At 46.5% G+C, this 15,716-nt stretch overlaps 1 protein-coding gene across 1 annotated transcript; it reads right to left on the reverse strand.

Moving 5' to 3' along the window:
* Nucleotides 1–1,486: 1,486 nt before the first annotated feature.
* Nucleotides 1,487–9,714, reverse strand: LOC126086237 (sialic acid-binding Ig-like lectin 11). The gene is made up of 4 exons (XM_049902401.1): nt 9,219–9,714; nt 8,808–9,129; nt 7,268–7,349; nt 1,487–1,678 (listed from the first exon to the last, which is right to left on the reverse strand). Exons 1-4 carry the CDS (start codon nt 9,712–9,714, stop codon nt 1,487–1,489), a joined length of 1,092 nt encoding a protein of 363 aa, XP_049758358.1.
* Between the last annotated feature and the right edge of the window lie 6,002 nt (nt 9,715–15,716).

Raw genomic sequence — 15,716 nt, forward strand, 5'->3', positions numbered from 1 at the left:
GACCACTGTCTCAGTTTCCCAGAACTGCTGTAACAGAAACACCACAAAAAGAGGGTGGCTTTAAAGAATATGATTTATTTTCTCACTGTTCTGGAGGCTAGCAGTCTGAATTCAGGGCATCATCAGGGCTGTGCTCTCTCTCTGTGGGCTCTAGGAAAGGTCTTTCCTGGTCACATCCAGCTTCTATAGCCCCAGGGGTTTCTTGGCATCCCTTGGCTTGTAGACAGATCTTCACGGGCTGTCTTCCCCCGTGTGTGTCTCTCTGTGCCTACACTCCCCTTTATAAGATACCACTGAGAAGGAAGTGGGTTTAAGACCCATCCTACTCCTATCTGACCTCATAAACATAACAAAAGAAAACCCTCATTTCCAAACGGGATCATGTTCACAGGCCCTGGCGTTAGGACTTCCACGAATGTTTTTAGGGGTACAATTCAACCCATATATAGGGTTGCTGTGAGTCAGACTCAACTTGAGGGCAACGGGTTTTGTTTTGTTTTTTTAATGCAATCCATACCACCTGCCTTGCCTTGCCTTCCTGTCCACTCAGCACAGTGAAAATTTAAAATGTCGAACTGTAATGGCCCCTTCCGGGATCATCAGAGTTTCAAATATGGTCAGCATCCAAAGGGCACTTATGCAGTGGCAAGTTTGGTTAGGAGGGAATGATCACCACCAACTAGTTGGGGACACGTTGTCTGAGGAACAATGAGTATTGATGTACAAGTTTTTGTCTGACTGGTGTACACTTCTAGTACACTTTTTTCCACAGTGAATCTTTATTCTATAGTGATTTCATTGATACACATTCTTAAATGGCTGACTTTCAAATGTGTTATTATTTGAGTTATCTTTATTATTTTTAAATAGATACTATATCACAGGTTGGGGTCCCCAGTGTTATGGACTGAATCGTGCCCCCTAAAGTTCAGCTGAAGTCCTAGCCCTTAACCGTTGCATCACCAGGGCTCACTTCCACAGGTGTAGGTATTAGGATTCCAGCACATACTAAGGGGGCCACAATTCAGTCCATAACAGATGCACCACGTTAATTACTTCCTGACTCCTCACAACAACCCTGTGACTTAGGTTTGTTTTGCCCGTCTGAAAGAGGAGGAAACTGAGTGGTAAGGTGACCTGTTCACATACCTGCTCTTAGTTGGTGATGAGGCTGAGAGCTGAGCCCAGTTCTGCCTGTTCCCACACTGTGACACTCCCATATTGTTCTTATTAGGTGCCATCGAGTCCACTCCAATTTATAGCAACCCTATAAGGCAGAGTGGAACTGTCCCATAGGATTTCCAAGGCTGGTGGGTTTGAAACTCCAACCTTCAGTTAGCAGCCCAGCACTTAACCCTTGTGCCACATCCATACAGTAGTTCTATCCTGTTCACGTGAAGAGTTGTTGACTCTGGAATACCCCTCAAGTGTCCCTTCCCAGGGAAGCCCTGGGCCCTCCAGCCAGACCTGGGCTCTGGGCAAGTCCTCACAGGTGGATCTTGATCTCTGAGTGCTTGGTGGTGCTGGTGGCCTCCTGGCCCTGAGGCTTCCGGGGACTCAGCCCACGGAAGAGGAGGGAGGTGTAATGTAGTTCCCACTCTTCTCCTGAGGTGAATATGACCACGTTGGGGGGTGGGCACTCTGGGGGGGTCCCCTGGCTGGGACTCCTGCCAGTGATCTTGAGTGGAGGGAGGAGAAGGGAATCAACGTTGGATAACAGGTGCCAAGAGAAGGAAGTAGGCTCCACAAGCAAACCTGAAAACCAAGCATTTGGTCTTTGATCCATTCATTCCATAAACATACGCCAGATCCTTATTCATGCAACAACTATTTAAGAGGAATAATGCCTGGTTAAGGAGGCTTGGTGGAACAAGGGTTAAGCGCTCAGCTGCTAACCCAAATGTTTGTGGTTGGAACCCACCCAGTGGCTCCAAGGGAGAAAGATGTGGCAATCTGTTTCCATTAAGATTACATCCTAGAAAGCCCATGGTGCAGTTCTATTCTCACATGGGGTCACTAAGAGTCAGAATCTACTGGACTGCACTCAACAACAACAATGCCTGGTCCTTGCTCACCAACTACCAGTCCATAAAATCCTCCCAAAACCCACTGGGGAGGTACTGTTATTGTTGTTAGTTGCCGTCGAGTGTCGCAACCCCACACATGTGCAGAGTAGAATTGCTCCATAGAGCTTTCAAGGCTGGGACCTTTCAGAAGCAAATCACCAGGCCTGTCTTCCAAGGCACCACTGGGTAGGTTCAAAGTGCAAACCTTTCAGCTAGCAGTCAAACATTTAACCTCTTGTGCCAGTCAGGGGCTTCTGGGAAGGTATTATTATCCACGTTTGTCAGATGGAGAAGCTAAGGCTGAGACGCTAAGTAAATATCCCAAAATCACACACTGAATTAGTGGTGAGGGCTAGATTCATGCCCAGGACTCTCTAACTCCAGCGTCCCCTGTCTTATTGAACACCTCCCCTGTGCCAGACCCTGGATGTTCAGAGTGGAACTAAGCAGACAACATACCTGACCTCACACAGCTTCCAGTGTGGTAAGGGAGGCAGACAGGAAACCAGTAGTCAAAGAAATGACTAATTGCAAATTGTGGTAGGATGCACAAGAATGGAGTGATGTGATGAGGACAGGGATTTGCTCAGGACTGGACAGTGCCATAAGGAGCCCTGGTGACGCAGTGGTTAAGTGCTCGGATACCAGCCAAAAGTTCGGCTGTTTGAATCCACCAGGCGCTCCACAGAAAAAAAGACGTGCCAATCTGCTCCCGTAAAGATTACAGCCTTGGAAACCCAATGGGCCCTTCTATCTGTCACATGGGGTTGCTTTGGGTAGAAATCAACTCAACTGCAATGGGTTTTGGGTTTTTGGGACTCTGCCTTCGGTAGCTCTCAGTATCTCACAGGTTCAGGCATCTGGGTGCAATTATGAAATTGTGTTACCAAAAAACCAAACCTTTTGTTGTCAACGCAATTCTGACTCATAACAAGCCCATGTGACAGAGGAGAACTGCCTCATAGGGTTTCCTAAGCTGTAATCTTTATGGGAGCAGATTGTTGTTGTTGTTAGGTGCCGTCGAGTCAGTCCCAACTCGTAGCAGCCCTAGGCACAACAGAATGAAACACCGCCTGGGCCTGTGCCGTCCTTACAACTGCTGTTATGCTTGAGCTCATTGTTGCAGCCACTGTGTCAATCCACCTTGTTGAGGGTCTATCCTCTTTTCCACGGATCCTGTACTCTGCCAAGCATGATGTCCTTCTCCAGGGACTGATCCCTCCTGACAACATGTCCAAAGTATGTAAGACGCAATCTCGCCATCCTGGTCTCTACGGAGCATTCTGGCTGCATTTCTTCCAAGACAGATTTGTTCGTTCTCTTCGCAGTCCATGGTGTATTCAATATTCTTTGCCAACACCACAATTCAAAGCCATCAACTCTTCTTCGGTCCTCCGTATTCACTGCCCAGCTTTCACATGCATATGATGTGATTGAAAATACCATGGCTTGGGTCAGGCGCACCTTAGTCTTCAGGGCGACATCTTTGCTCTTCAACACTTTGAAGAGGTCCTTTGCAGCAGATTTCCCCAATGCAATGCGTCTTTTGATTTCTTGACTGCTGTTTCTATGGCTGTTGATTGTGGATCCAAGTAAAATGAAATCCTTGACAACTTCAATCTTTTCTCCGTTCATCATGATGTTCCTCATTGGTCCAGCTCTGAGTATTTTTGTTTTCTTTATGCTGAGGTGAAATCCATACGAAGGCTGTGGTCTTTGATCTTCATTAGTAAGTGCTTCAAGTCCTCTTCACTTTCAGCAAGCAAGGTTGTAATCATCTGCATAACGCAGGTTGTTAATGAATCTTCCTCCAATCCTGATGCCCTGTTCTTCTTCATATAGTCCAGCTTCTCGTATTATTTGCTCAGCGCACAGAAATAGGAATGGTGAAAGAATACAACCCTGACGCACACCTTTCCTGACTTTAAACCAATCAGTATGCTCTTGTTCTGTCCGAACAACTGCCTCTTGATCTATGTAAATGTTCCTCATGAGCACAATTAAGTGTTCTGGAATTCCCTTTCTTCGCAATGTTTTCCATAGTTTGTTATGATCCACACAGTTGAATGTCTTTGCAGAGTCAATAAAACACAGGTAAACATCCTTCTGGTATTCTCTGCTTTCAGCCAGGACCCATCTGACATCAGCAATGATATCCCTGGTTCCACGTCCTCTTCTGAAACCACCCTAATTTCTGGCAGTTCCCTGTCGATACACTGCTGCAGCTGGTTTCTAATGATCTTCAGCAAAATTTTGCTTGCGTGTGATATTAATGATATTGTTCTATAATTTCCACATTTGGTTGGATCACCTTTCTTGGGAATAGGCATAAATATGGATCTCTTCCAGTCAGTTGGCCAGGAAGCTATCTTCCATATTTCTTGGCATAGACGAGTGAGCACCTCCAGCGCTGCATCCATTTGTTGAAAAATCTCAATTGATATTCCATCAATTCCTGGAGCCTTGTTTTTCGCCAATGCTTTCAGAGCAGCTTGGACTTCTTCCTTCAGTACCATTGGTTTCTGATCATATACCACCTCTTGAAATGGTTGAACGTCGACCAATTCTTTTTTTATAGTGACTCTGTGTATTCCTTCCATCTTCTCTTGATGCTTCCTGCATCATTTAATATTTTCCCCATGGAATCCTTCACTATTGCAACTTGAGGCTTGAATTTTTTCTTCAGTTCTTTCGGCTTGAGAAACACTGAGCGTGTTCTTCCCTTTTGGTTTTCCATCTCCAGCTCTTTGCACATGTCATTATAATACTTTACTTTGTCTTCTCAAGAGGCCCTTTGAAATCTTCTGTTCAGTTCTTTTACTTCATCAATTCTTCCTTTTGCTTTAGCTGCTCGACACTCAAGAGGAAGTTTTCAGAGTCTCCTCTGACATCCATCTTGGTCTTTTCTTTCTTTCCTGTCTTTTCAGTGACCTCTTGCTTTCTTCACGTTTGATGTCCTTGATGTCATTCCACAACTCATCTAGTCTTCGGTCGCTAGTGTTCAATGCGTCAAATCTATTCTTCAGATGGTCTCTAAATTCAGGTGGGATATACTCAAGGTCATATTTTGGCTCTCGTGGACTTGCTCTGATTTTCTGCAGTTTCATCTTGAACTTGCATATGAGCAATTGATGGTCTGTTCCACAGTCGGCCCCTGGCTTTGTTCTGACTGATGATATTGAGCTTTTCCATCGTCTCTTTCCACAGATGTAGTCAATCTGATTTCTGTGTGTTCCATCTGGCAAGGTCCATGTGTATAGTCACCGTTTATGTTGGTGAAAGAAGGTATTTGCAATGAAGAAGTCGTTGGTCTTGCAACATTCTATCATTCGATCTCTGGCATTGTTTCTATCACCAAGGCCATATTTTCCAACTACTGATCCTTCTTCATTTCCAACTTTCGCATTACAATCACCAGTAATTACCAATGCATCTTGACTGCGTGTTTGATCAATTTCGGACTGCAGCAGCTGATAAAAATCTTCTGTTTCTTCATCTTTGGCCCTAGTGGTTGGTGCGTAAATTTGAATAATAGTCGTATTAACTGGTCTTCCTTGTAGCCGTATGGATATTATCTTATCACTGACAGTGTTGTACTTCAGGATAGATCTTGAAACATTCTTTTTGACGATGAACGTAACACCATTCCTCTTCGAGTTGTCATTTCCAGCATAGTAGACTATAACCAGTAGACTATATGATTGTCTAATTCAAAATGGCCCATACCAGTCCATTTTAGCCCACTAATGCCTGGGATATTGGTGTTTATATGTTCCATTTCATTTTTGACGATTCATACTTCACACATTCTAGATTCTGATTATTAATGGATGTTTGCAGCTGTTTCTTCTCATTTTGAGTCGTGCCACACCAGCAAATGAAGGTCCCGAAAGCTTGCACCATCCACGTCATTAAGGTCAACTCTACTTTGAGGAGGCAGCTCTCCCCCAGGCATTTTTTGAGTGCTTTCTAATCTGGGGGGCTCATCTTCCACCACTGTATCAGGCAATGTTTTGCTGTTATTGATAAGGTTTTAACTGGCTAATGCTTTTCAGAAGTAGACGGCTGGGTCCTTCTTCCTAGTCTGTCTTAGTCTGGAAGCTCAGCTAAAACCTATCCTCCATGGGGACCCTGCTGGTATCTGAATACCGGTGACATGGGAACAGATAGGGAGATCTTTTCTTCTGTGGAGTTGCTGTGTGAGTTTGAACTGCCAGCCTTTGGGTTAATAGCCGAACGCTTAACCATTCCACCACCAGGGCCCCTGTTGTTTTTGTTAGGTGCCGTCTAGTCGATTCCAACTCATAGCTAGCTGTCTAGAGCGTGGAGGCGTGTCTGTGCTTGGACGCAACGTGGGGGCACGGTGGGTGGGAGACCGGGCAAGAGGAAGGTGAGACACCTCTACAGTTAGAACTTGTCAGGCCTTGAGGGGAATTAAGGAGTTTGCACTTGATTCATTAGGCAATAAGGAGGAGCCTGAGGTGTGTAAGCTCAGGGGCAAGTAGGTGTGCAGTAAAGAATTGGTGTCAGAAGTCAGGGTGGTCTTAGGGTCCCCAAATTCACACTTGGTGTCAAAAGTGGAGTTGTCTTGGTTCCTCTAAATTTGTTATTGGTATCAAAAGTGAGGGCGGTGTTATGGTTATCCCAAATTTGCAGCTAATGTCAGAAGTGAGGGTACTCTTGGGGTCCCCGAAATTTGCAATTGGTATCAGAAGTGAGAGTGGTCTTGGATACCCCAAATTTACTATTGGTTTCAGATGTGAGGGTGGTCTTGGGTCCCCCAAATTTTCAATTTGTATCAGAAGTAGGAGTGTCTTTGTTCCTCCAAATTTGCAATTGGTTTGAGAAGTGAAAATGGTCTTGGGGACTCTTGAACATTGTAGTTGACAGTAATTATTCTGGGGAGATCCCTCTGTCATTTTGTCTTGGGGAAGCAGGGAAAAAGTGGGCCAGGGGTCCAGACAGAAATGAGGAGGTGGGGACAGGAAGGGCCCAGGTGGAGCTCAACAGGCCCTGGTGATCCTCCAGCTCTGGGAGACAAGGCAGAAGGCAGAGGGAGGTGACACCTGGATCACTGGACTGGGCAACTGGATTGATGGCACCCAGGAGAAAAAGCCTATTGGGGCAAAATGATAACCTAAGGCATCAGAGGAGACTGGTGACCAGATGGGACCTCTGTGGACAGAGGACTCATCACTCACCGACGCAATGGTGCCCAAGACAGAGGGGGCAACCCATTCTTCAGCTGCTGTCTTGGTTGCCTTCCTCCTCCGGGGCTTCACCCTAAGAGAGGAACCCAGGACCTTCAGGAAACTGGCTCAGGGCTTGGGGTAGGACTACTGCCTAAGTGGCTAGAAGGGCAGACCCAGGCTGGAAGGGGCTTGGGCACCATGTCTAGCCTGATGACTTTTATTAGGAGAACATGAGCCCCTTCCTAGAAGGCTGGGCTCAAGGGTGTGAACTTAACCCTGTTCTGAATCTCTTCCCAGTTGCCATCGAGTCGGCTGCAACTCATGGTGACCCCATGTGTGTCAGAGTAGATCTACACTCCATAAGGTTTTCAGTGGCTGATTTTTTTTTTTTTTTTTCAGAAAGAGATAGCCAGCATTTCTTCCCAGGCGCCTCTGGGTGGATTTGAACCACCAAGTTTTCACTTAGTAGCTAAGCCCTTAACCGTTTGTACCACCCAGGGACTCTATGAATCTCTGCCAGGGGCTTAATTTTTTTGGAGTCTATGGGTGCTGCAAACAGTTATGAACTCAACTACTAACCAAAAATTAGCTGTTCAAACTCACCCAGAGGTGCCTCAAAAGAAAGGCCTGGCAACCTACTTCCAGAAACTCAGCCACTGAAAGCCCTGTGGAGCACAGGTCTACTCTGACACACAAGGGGTCACCAAGAGTTGGAACTGACTCAATGGCAACCAGTTTGGTTTTTGATCTTTGGTTTTCAAGTTCCTAGGTCCCTGGGTGGCACAAATACTTTGCACTAGGCTACTAACAGAAAGGTTGGCAATTGAAATTCACCCCGACATACTGTGGAAGAAAGACCTGGCCATCTACTTTCAAAAAATCACCCATTGAAAACCCTGTGGAGCACAGGTATCCTCTGACACACAGGGGGTCACCAGGAATCAGAATCAACTCAACAACAACTGGTTTTCTGAATCTCTGGCCCAAGACTCAATTCTCACAGCAACCACTGCCCCATTCAGATCCCTCCACCTGGGACTCTCGGGGACTCGAGAGCCCACGCCCCCTCTCACCCTAAGGGAGGACACTCACATGAGGAAGATGAGGCAGGGACAGAAAAAGAGCAGGGAGGCAAAACTAGCTCCCACGAAGGCCACCTGAACAAATTCTCTCCCACGCTCAGGTTCCCCTGCTGACGAGCAAAATTTAGGGTGACTTCCCTCTGAGCCCCAGGACTCTCGAGCCCCATCCTCCGACAGAACGTGAGCTCTCCTCTTCATCAGCCCCCAGCCCTCCAACCCCAAACATATCCCTTCCCTCCAACCCCAGTGCCGCTGCCCCAAGTTCTAGAATCAACACTCCTTTCCCCCAAGCCTCAGCCCCAGTGACACCCCCCTCACCTGGCAGCAGGACAGTGATGCTGTGGGTGCCACCCAGTCACCTCCCAAGGCGAAGGCAACTTCCCAGACCCGCTTTTCCTCCCAGGGGCCCTCCCGTGCTCCTGTCTGCTAGATGCCATGGCGATTTCTCACCTACTGGTACACTTGACCTGTCCGCACAGTCCAAAGTCCTGCCCCCAAATTCACGAGTCACATTCAGTCGGACATTCCTCGTGGTGCTCACACCATTTCTGGAGAAGTCCACTTGACAGGTAAGCTTGGTGTTGTGGTCCTTGGGTCTCAGTGTGAGGGTGAGTGCCGAAAAGAGGGAGGCTCGTGGCCCAGTTCCTTGGGGAGAGACAGCCGCCCCCAGCCAGGAGAAGGTGGGGGCTTGAGAGCCTTCAGAGTTCCTGGTAAACACACAGAGCAGTGTCACCAGGTGTCCCAGCTCCAGGGTGTCAGGGCCATAGTCATCAGGCTTCTGTGTCAGGCCTGGGTCAGAGAGAGGGGGATCCTAGCCCGACCATGGCGTTCCTCCACAGTGACTCCTCTGCCCAGCCCGCCTCGAGCCAGTTCCGTACCTGTCACTTGCAGGGACAGCTTGTATTTCATGAAACTAAATCTCACATGATTTCCTTTCTCCGCCTGAAAGAAGTACACAGCCGTGTCCCTCTTTTGTGCATCTCTGATCACCAGCGAGCAGCTCCCATTCTGGGGGTCCCCAAGGAGGTGGAATCGGCCTTTGGTCTCCTCTTTTACTTCCCCATGTGGGTTGTTTGTGGCCACAGGGGCATCCCTGTTGCGAATGATGTTATTGGCCCCTTTCCGGAACCAGTAGCCCAGAACTGGGGTAGAGACCCTCCAGTGGGACGTGGGGTAGGAGAAGGTGCAGGGTATGAAGACACATACACCCTCCTTCACCGCCACCGACTTTTGCACCTGTAGCTGGTATCTGTCATCCAGACCCCAGGACCCTTTGGGAGACCAAAGATTAGTGGAAGCCCCAGCCCCTGCCTGAGACCTGCAGCCCCCAACACACTTGATCCCCCACAACAGGGGCAGCAGTAGCAGCAGCATCTCTGCAGTTGGAGGAACTGGACCTGGCACCCTCTGGCTTCTGGGGTGGTCTATCTGTCTGGGAAGGAAGCTCCAACAGGAAGCCCCAGGCAGGGAGGGACAGGGACTGTCCACAGAAGAGGAAGCTCAGCAGCCCAAGGTTCCTGGGAGATCCCCTGCCTCTTTCTACTTCTCGTTCCCCAGATGAAAGCAATAGGGCAGAGAGGTGCAGAACTTGCCAGAGACCAGCAAGGGCCCCCCTAGGCCAGGACCTCAGGAGGAGAGCCACAGGAGTGGGGTGGTCACAGGAAATAGGTGATGTCTTAGTTTCCAAAAGTTCCTGGGTGGCACAAATGGTTTCCACTTGACTACTAACCTAAAGGTTGGTGGTTCAAACCAGTGGCACCACAGAAGAAAGGCCTGGTGATCTGCTTCCATGAGATTATAGCCAAGAAAATTTCACTGAGCACAGTTCTACCCTGACAAACATGCAGAGGTCATGAGTTGGGAGCAACTTGATGGAAATGGGTTTGTTTTTTTGTTTTTGCCGTAACGAATTACTACAAAGTGGGTGGCTTTAAACAACTGAAATGTATTGTCTCACAGGTCTGCTGACTAGAAGTTTGAAATCAAGGTACTGACAGGGCCATGTTCTCTCCGAAGGCTCTAGAAGAGGATCCTTCCTGGCCTCTTGTAGCGTTTGGTGGTTCCTGGATATCCTTGGCGTTTCTTGGCTTGGATTGCATCACTCCAGTCTCTCCCTCCGTCTTCACGTGTCCGTCTCCCATCTGTGCCTGTCAGTGTGTCTTTTCCTCTTCCTGTAAGGACACCAGTCATATTGGGTTAGGGCCCACCCACCCGCCCAGTATGACCTAGCCTAACTAACTATATCTGCAAAGACCCTATTTCAAATAAGGTCACTCACAGATGTGAGGTTAAAACTATTGGCATGTCTTTTTGGGGGACACAATTCAATCCGTAAAGGAACTTCACCTCTATGGTTTTCCTCTGCCAAAACCCATAACCTCAGTATAACCGTGATGGAAAACATTAGACAAATCCCAGTAGAGGGCATCCTACAATAACCCTGACCAGTGCTTCTCTACACTGTTGAGGCCATCAGAAACAAGGAACAGACCACAACTACCAAGGCCTCAAGAAACTGAGTACAGCACAACTAGATTGTACCTGGTTACCACCACCAACTGCTCTGGAAGGGATCACATTGGAGACTAGAGAAACCCCGAGAGTATGGCCCCTGGACACCCTTTTAACTCAGTACTGAAGTCATTCCTGAGGTTCACCCTTCAACTAAAAATTAGACAGACCCATAAAACAAATAATAATACATGTAGCTCAACCATGTATATGAGATTAAATGGGCACACTAACCCAGGGGCAAGGTGGAGAAGGCAGGAGGGGACAGGAAATCTGGACGAATGGAAATGGGGGAACCCAAGGTCGAGAAGGGGGGAGTGCTGATATGTCGTGGGGTTGGCAACCAATATCATAAAACAATATGTGCATTAATTGTTTAACGAGAAACTAATTTGCTCTGTAAACCTTCATCTAAAGCACAATTTAAAAAAAAAAAAGGAACAAACATGATGAACATTGTTAATGTCACTGAATTGTACACGTAAAAAAATGTTGACTGAAGAATGTGTCGCTGACGTTGTGTTAGGTGCCAGCTAGTCGGTCCCAGCATACAGTGACCCTATATACAAAAGAAGGAAACATTGCGCTGTCCTGCACCATCTTCACAATTGTTGCTGTGTTTGAGTCCATTGTTGCAGCCACTGTGTCTATCCATCTCATCGAGGGTCTTCCTCTTTTTTGCTGACCCTCTACTTTACCAAGCTTTATGTCCTCCAGGGACTGATCCCTCCTGATAAGACATGTAAAAATTGTTGAATTGTCAAATCTTTTCTTATATATATTTTTACCACAATTTGAAAAAACTTGAAATGGCAAATGTTTTGCTATATATAATTTTATCACAATAAAAAGAAAAGAAAAAGGGGGAAAACCACAACGACCTTTTGAGAAATTATCACAGTCAAGAAGGAGGAACTTAAGCAGACATGTTGTTGTTGGGTGCCCTGGAGTCAATTCGGACTCATAGTGATGCTATAGGGCAGAGTTGAACTGCCCCATGGGGCTTTCTAGGCTGCAATCTTTACAGGAGCAGATCACCAGGTCTTTTCTCCCGCAGAGCCACTGGGTGGGTTCAAACCACCAGCCTTTCAGTTAGCAGCCAATTACCCATTGTGCCACCAGGGCTCCTTCTTAGTTACCTGTTTTTGTTGTTGTTGTTAGGTGCTGTCGAGTCAGTTCCAACTCATAGCGACCTTATGCACAACAGAAGGAAAGACTGCCCGGTCCTGCCCCATCCTTATAATCGTTGTTATGCTTGAGCTCATTGTTGCAGCCACTGTGACAATCCACCTTGTTGAGGGTCTTCCTCTTTTCCGCTGACCCTGTACTCTGCCAAGCACGATGTCCTTTTCCAGGGACTGATCCCTCCTGACAACATGTCCAAAGTATGTAAGACGCAGCCTTGCCATCCTTGCCTCTAAGGAGCATTCTGGCTGCACTTCTTCCAAAACAGATTTGTTTGTTCTTTTGGCAGTCCATGGTATATTCAATATTCTTCACCAACACCACAACTCAAAGGCGTCAACTCTCCTTCGGTCTTTCTTATTGTCCAGCTTTCACATGCATATGATGTGATTGAAAATACCATGGCTTGGGTCAGGCGCACCTTAGTCTTCAGGGCGACATCTTTGCTCTTCAACACTTTGAAGAGGTCCTTTGCAGCAGATTTGCCCAATGCAATGCGTCTTTTGATTTCATGACTGCTGCTTCCATGGCTGTTGATTGTGGATCCAAGTAAAATGAAATCCTTGACAACTTCAATCTTTTCTCCGTTTATCATGCTGTTCCTCATTGGTCCAGATGATCAGGAACCGATGGTACTGAAGGAAGAAGTCCAAGCTGCTCTGAAGGCATTGGTGAAAGACAAGGCTCCAGGAATTGATGGAGTATCAATTGAGATGTTTCAACAGACAGATGCAGCGCTGGAGGTACTCACTCGTCTATGCCAAGAAATATGGAGGACAGCTTCCTGGCCAACTGACTGGAAGAGGTCCATATTTATGCTTATTCCCAAGAAAGGTGATCCAACCAAATGTGGAAATTATGGAAAAATATCGTTAATATCACAAAGAAGCAAAATTTTGCTGAAGATCATTCAAAACCGGCTACAGCAGTGTATCGACAGAACTGCCAGAAATTAGGGTGGTTTCAGAAGAGGACGTGGAACCAGGGATATCGTTGCTGATGTCAGATGGGTCCTGGCTGAAAGCAGAGAATACCAGAAGGATGTTTACCTGTGTTTTATTGATTGTGCAAAGGCATTTGGCTGTGTGGATCATAACAAACTATGGATAAGACTTCGAAGAATGGGAATTCCAGAACACCTAACTGTGCTCATGAGGAACCTTTACATAGATCAAGAGGCAGTTGTTCGGACAGAACAAGGGGATACTGATTGGTTTAAAGTCAGGAAAGGTGTGCGTCAGGGTTGTATTCTTTCATCATACCTATTTAATCTGTATCCTGAACAAATAATACGAGAAGCTGGACTATATGAAGAAGAACAGGGCATCAGGATTGGAGGAAGACTCATTAGCAACCTGCACTATGCAGATGACACAACCTTGCTTGCTGAAAGTGAAGAGGACTTGAAGCACTTACTAATGAAGATCAAAGACCACAGCTTTCAGTATGGATTTCACCTCAACATAAAGAAAACAAAAATCCTCACAATAACAGAAATACCAAAAGTGAATGGCTTTAATGAATATAAATTTATTTTCTCATAGTTTAGGAGGCTAGAAGTCTGTAATTCAGGGTGCTGGCTCTAGGGGTAGGCTCTCTGTCTCTGTTGGCTCTGGAGGAAGGTCCTTGTCTCTTTTCAGCTTCTGTTCCTAGGTTCTTTGGTGATCCCCATGTGGCATCTATCTTCCCATCTGTGCTTCTTGCTTCTGCGCTTAATCCACTCTCTTTATATCTCAAAAGTAATTAAACCTGTTGCCATCAAGTCGTTTCTGACTCATAGTGACCCTATAGGACAGAGCAGAACTGCACCATAGAATTTTCAAGGAGTGCCTGGTGGATTCAAACTGCCCACCTTTTGGTTAGCAGTGGTAGCACTTAACCACTATGCCACCAGAGTTTCCAAAAGTGATTAGGTTTAAGAAACCCCTTGCAGTGATAAGGGTCTCATTAACATAACAAAGAAAGCCCTGTTCCCAAATGGGATTACATCCACAGGTATAACCAAAAACAAATCCATTGCCAACAAGTTGATTCCAACTCCTAGTGACCATAAAGGACAGAAACAGAGTAGAACTGCCCCCTGGGGTTTCCAAGGCTGTAATCTTTACAGAAGCTGACAGCCACATCTTTCTCCCATGGCTGATAGGTTTGAACCGCCGAACTTTCAGTTAACAGGTGAGCACTTTAACCACTGCGCCATCAGGGTTCTTTATCCACAGGTATAGGGCTAGGATTTACAACATATATTTTGGGGAGACCCAAGATTCAGTCCAAAACAAGACCTGATATGGAGGAGGAGCTTGATAAATATCGAATGAATGAATGAACAAGAAACAAGGACTCTCCCCCATGAGGCCCACACTGGGCACAGCCCCCTAGGCAGCACTGAGGGGCTCTTGTGCCTGGCAATTCCCGGGAGCTCTGCACATGTGGCCCCATGTGTCTCCCAACCCTTCCTGGGGACAGGCCCAGGAGCCTCAAACCCAGGTCCAGGTAACCCCAGGCTCTCGCATCACTGCCTCACTTTCCGCCACCCCCTCAGGCTGGTCCATGTGCAGTAAAAAGGTGAACTCAACAGGCTTGGGTATTCAAATCCTGCACATTCCAAAGAAAGGACTAGCCCTTGTCTGGCTCCTGGCAGCTAACCTGTAAACCCTTGGCATATCCTGCCCAAGAAAACCAGTTGCCATCCTGTGGTCTTCAAATCATGGTGAGCCAATATGTGCCAGAGTAGAAATGTGCTCCAAAAGATTTTCATTTTGTTTTTTTAATTTTGCTGTTGTTGTTGAGAATATACAAAGCAAAACACAGCAGTTCAACATTTCCACATGTACATTTCAGCAGTGACATTGATTACATTCTTCCAGTTATACAACCATTCTTACCCTCCTTTTCTGAGTTGATCCTTCCCATTAACATAAGCTCACTGCCCACTAAGATTTCTATCTAATGTTTCGAGTTGCTGTTGTCACTTTGATCTTAAAAGAGCATAAGGGTCAGGGCAGGTTTTCTTTACTAGTTAACTTAAACTTTTTTTTTTTTTTTTTTTTAATTTTAAAAACTTCAGGGATATTTTTGGTTTAAGGATTAAGGTTTAAAGGTTATCTTAGGGCAACAGCTTCAGGGATTCATCCAGCTTCCATGGCTCCAGAAAGTCTGGAGTCCATGAAAATTTGAAATTCTCTTGTACATTTTCCCCCCTTTGATTAGGAGTTTTTTACATCCATAGAGTTTTCAATGGCTGTGATCTTTTGGAAGCAGATTGCTAGGCCTTTATTCCAAGGTGTCTTGGGGTGGATGTGAACCACTAATCTGTTGGTGAGGGACCTAGCACTCAAATGTTTGGACCACCCAGGGACCCTGACGCAGTCTATTTCCCTCAGTCTGCGGTGCACCGCGTCACTGTCTCCTTAACTTGGGGGAGACATTGCTCCCCTCCCTGGACCTGCTGACACCACAGACCCCTGCTCAGCAGTCTCGGTGTGCCCGCAGGTGAACCTGTGGAATTTTCACTCAACAGACCCAGCTTTTGTCTACGTCAGGGAGTTGCCGAGGAGAAAAATTGCTGAGTTTATTACAAAATCATGAAATAAAATGGGATGCAAATAACTGGAAACTCACATGGGAAGTGTCAGTTCCTTTTTATCTTTAGCCAAATTTCACTTCCCACACACATGTCC

This window comes from Elephas maximus, chromosome 11 (assembly GCF_024166365.1).
Source record: "Elephas maximus indicus isolate mEleMax1 chromosome 11, mEleMax1 primary haplotype, whole genome shotgun sequence".
NCBI lineage: Eukaryota > Metazoa > Chordata > Mammalia > Proboscidea > Elephantidae > Elephas > Elephas maximus.

Excerpts from the sequence above, each read along its gene's own strand:
- LOC126086237 (XM_049902401.1), bottom strand. The coding sequence starts at position 9,714 with ATGCTGCTGCTACTGCTGCCCCTGTTGTGGGGGATCAAGTGTGTTGGG. Across the intron at positions 9,130-9,218 it reads GCTGTCCCTGCAAGTGACAG|GCCTGACACAGAAGCCTGAT; the intron begins GTACGGAACTGG and ends TCTCTGACCCAG. Across the intron at positions 1,679-7,267 it reads TCTTGGGCACCATTGCGTCG|ATCACTGGCAGGAGTCCCAG; the intron begins GTGAGTGATGAG and ends CCTCCACTCAAG.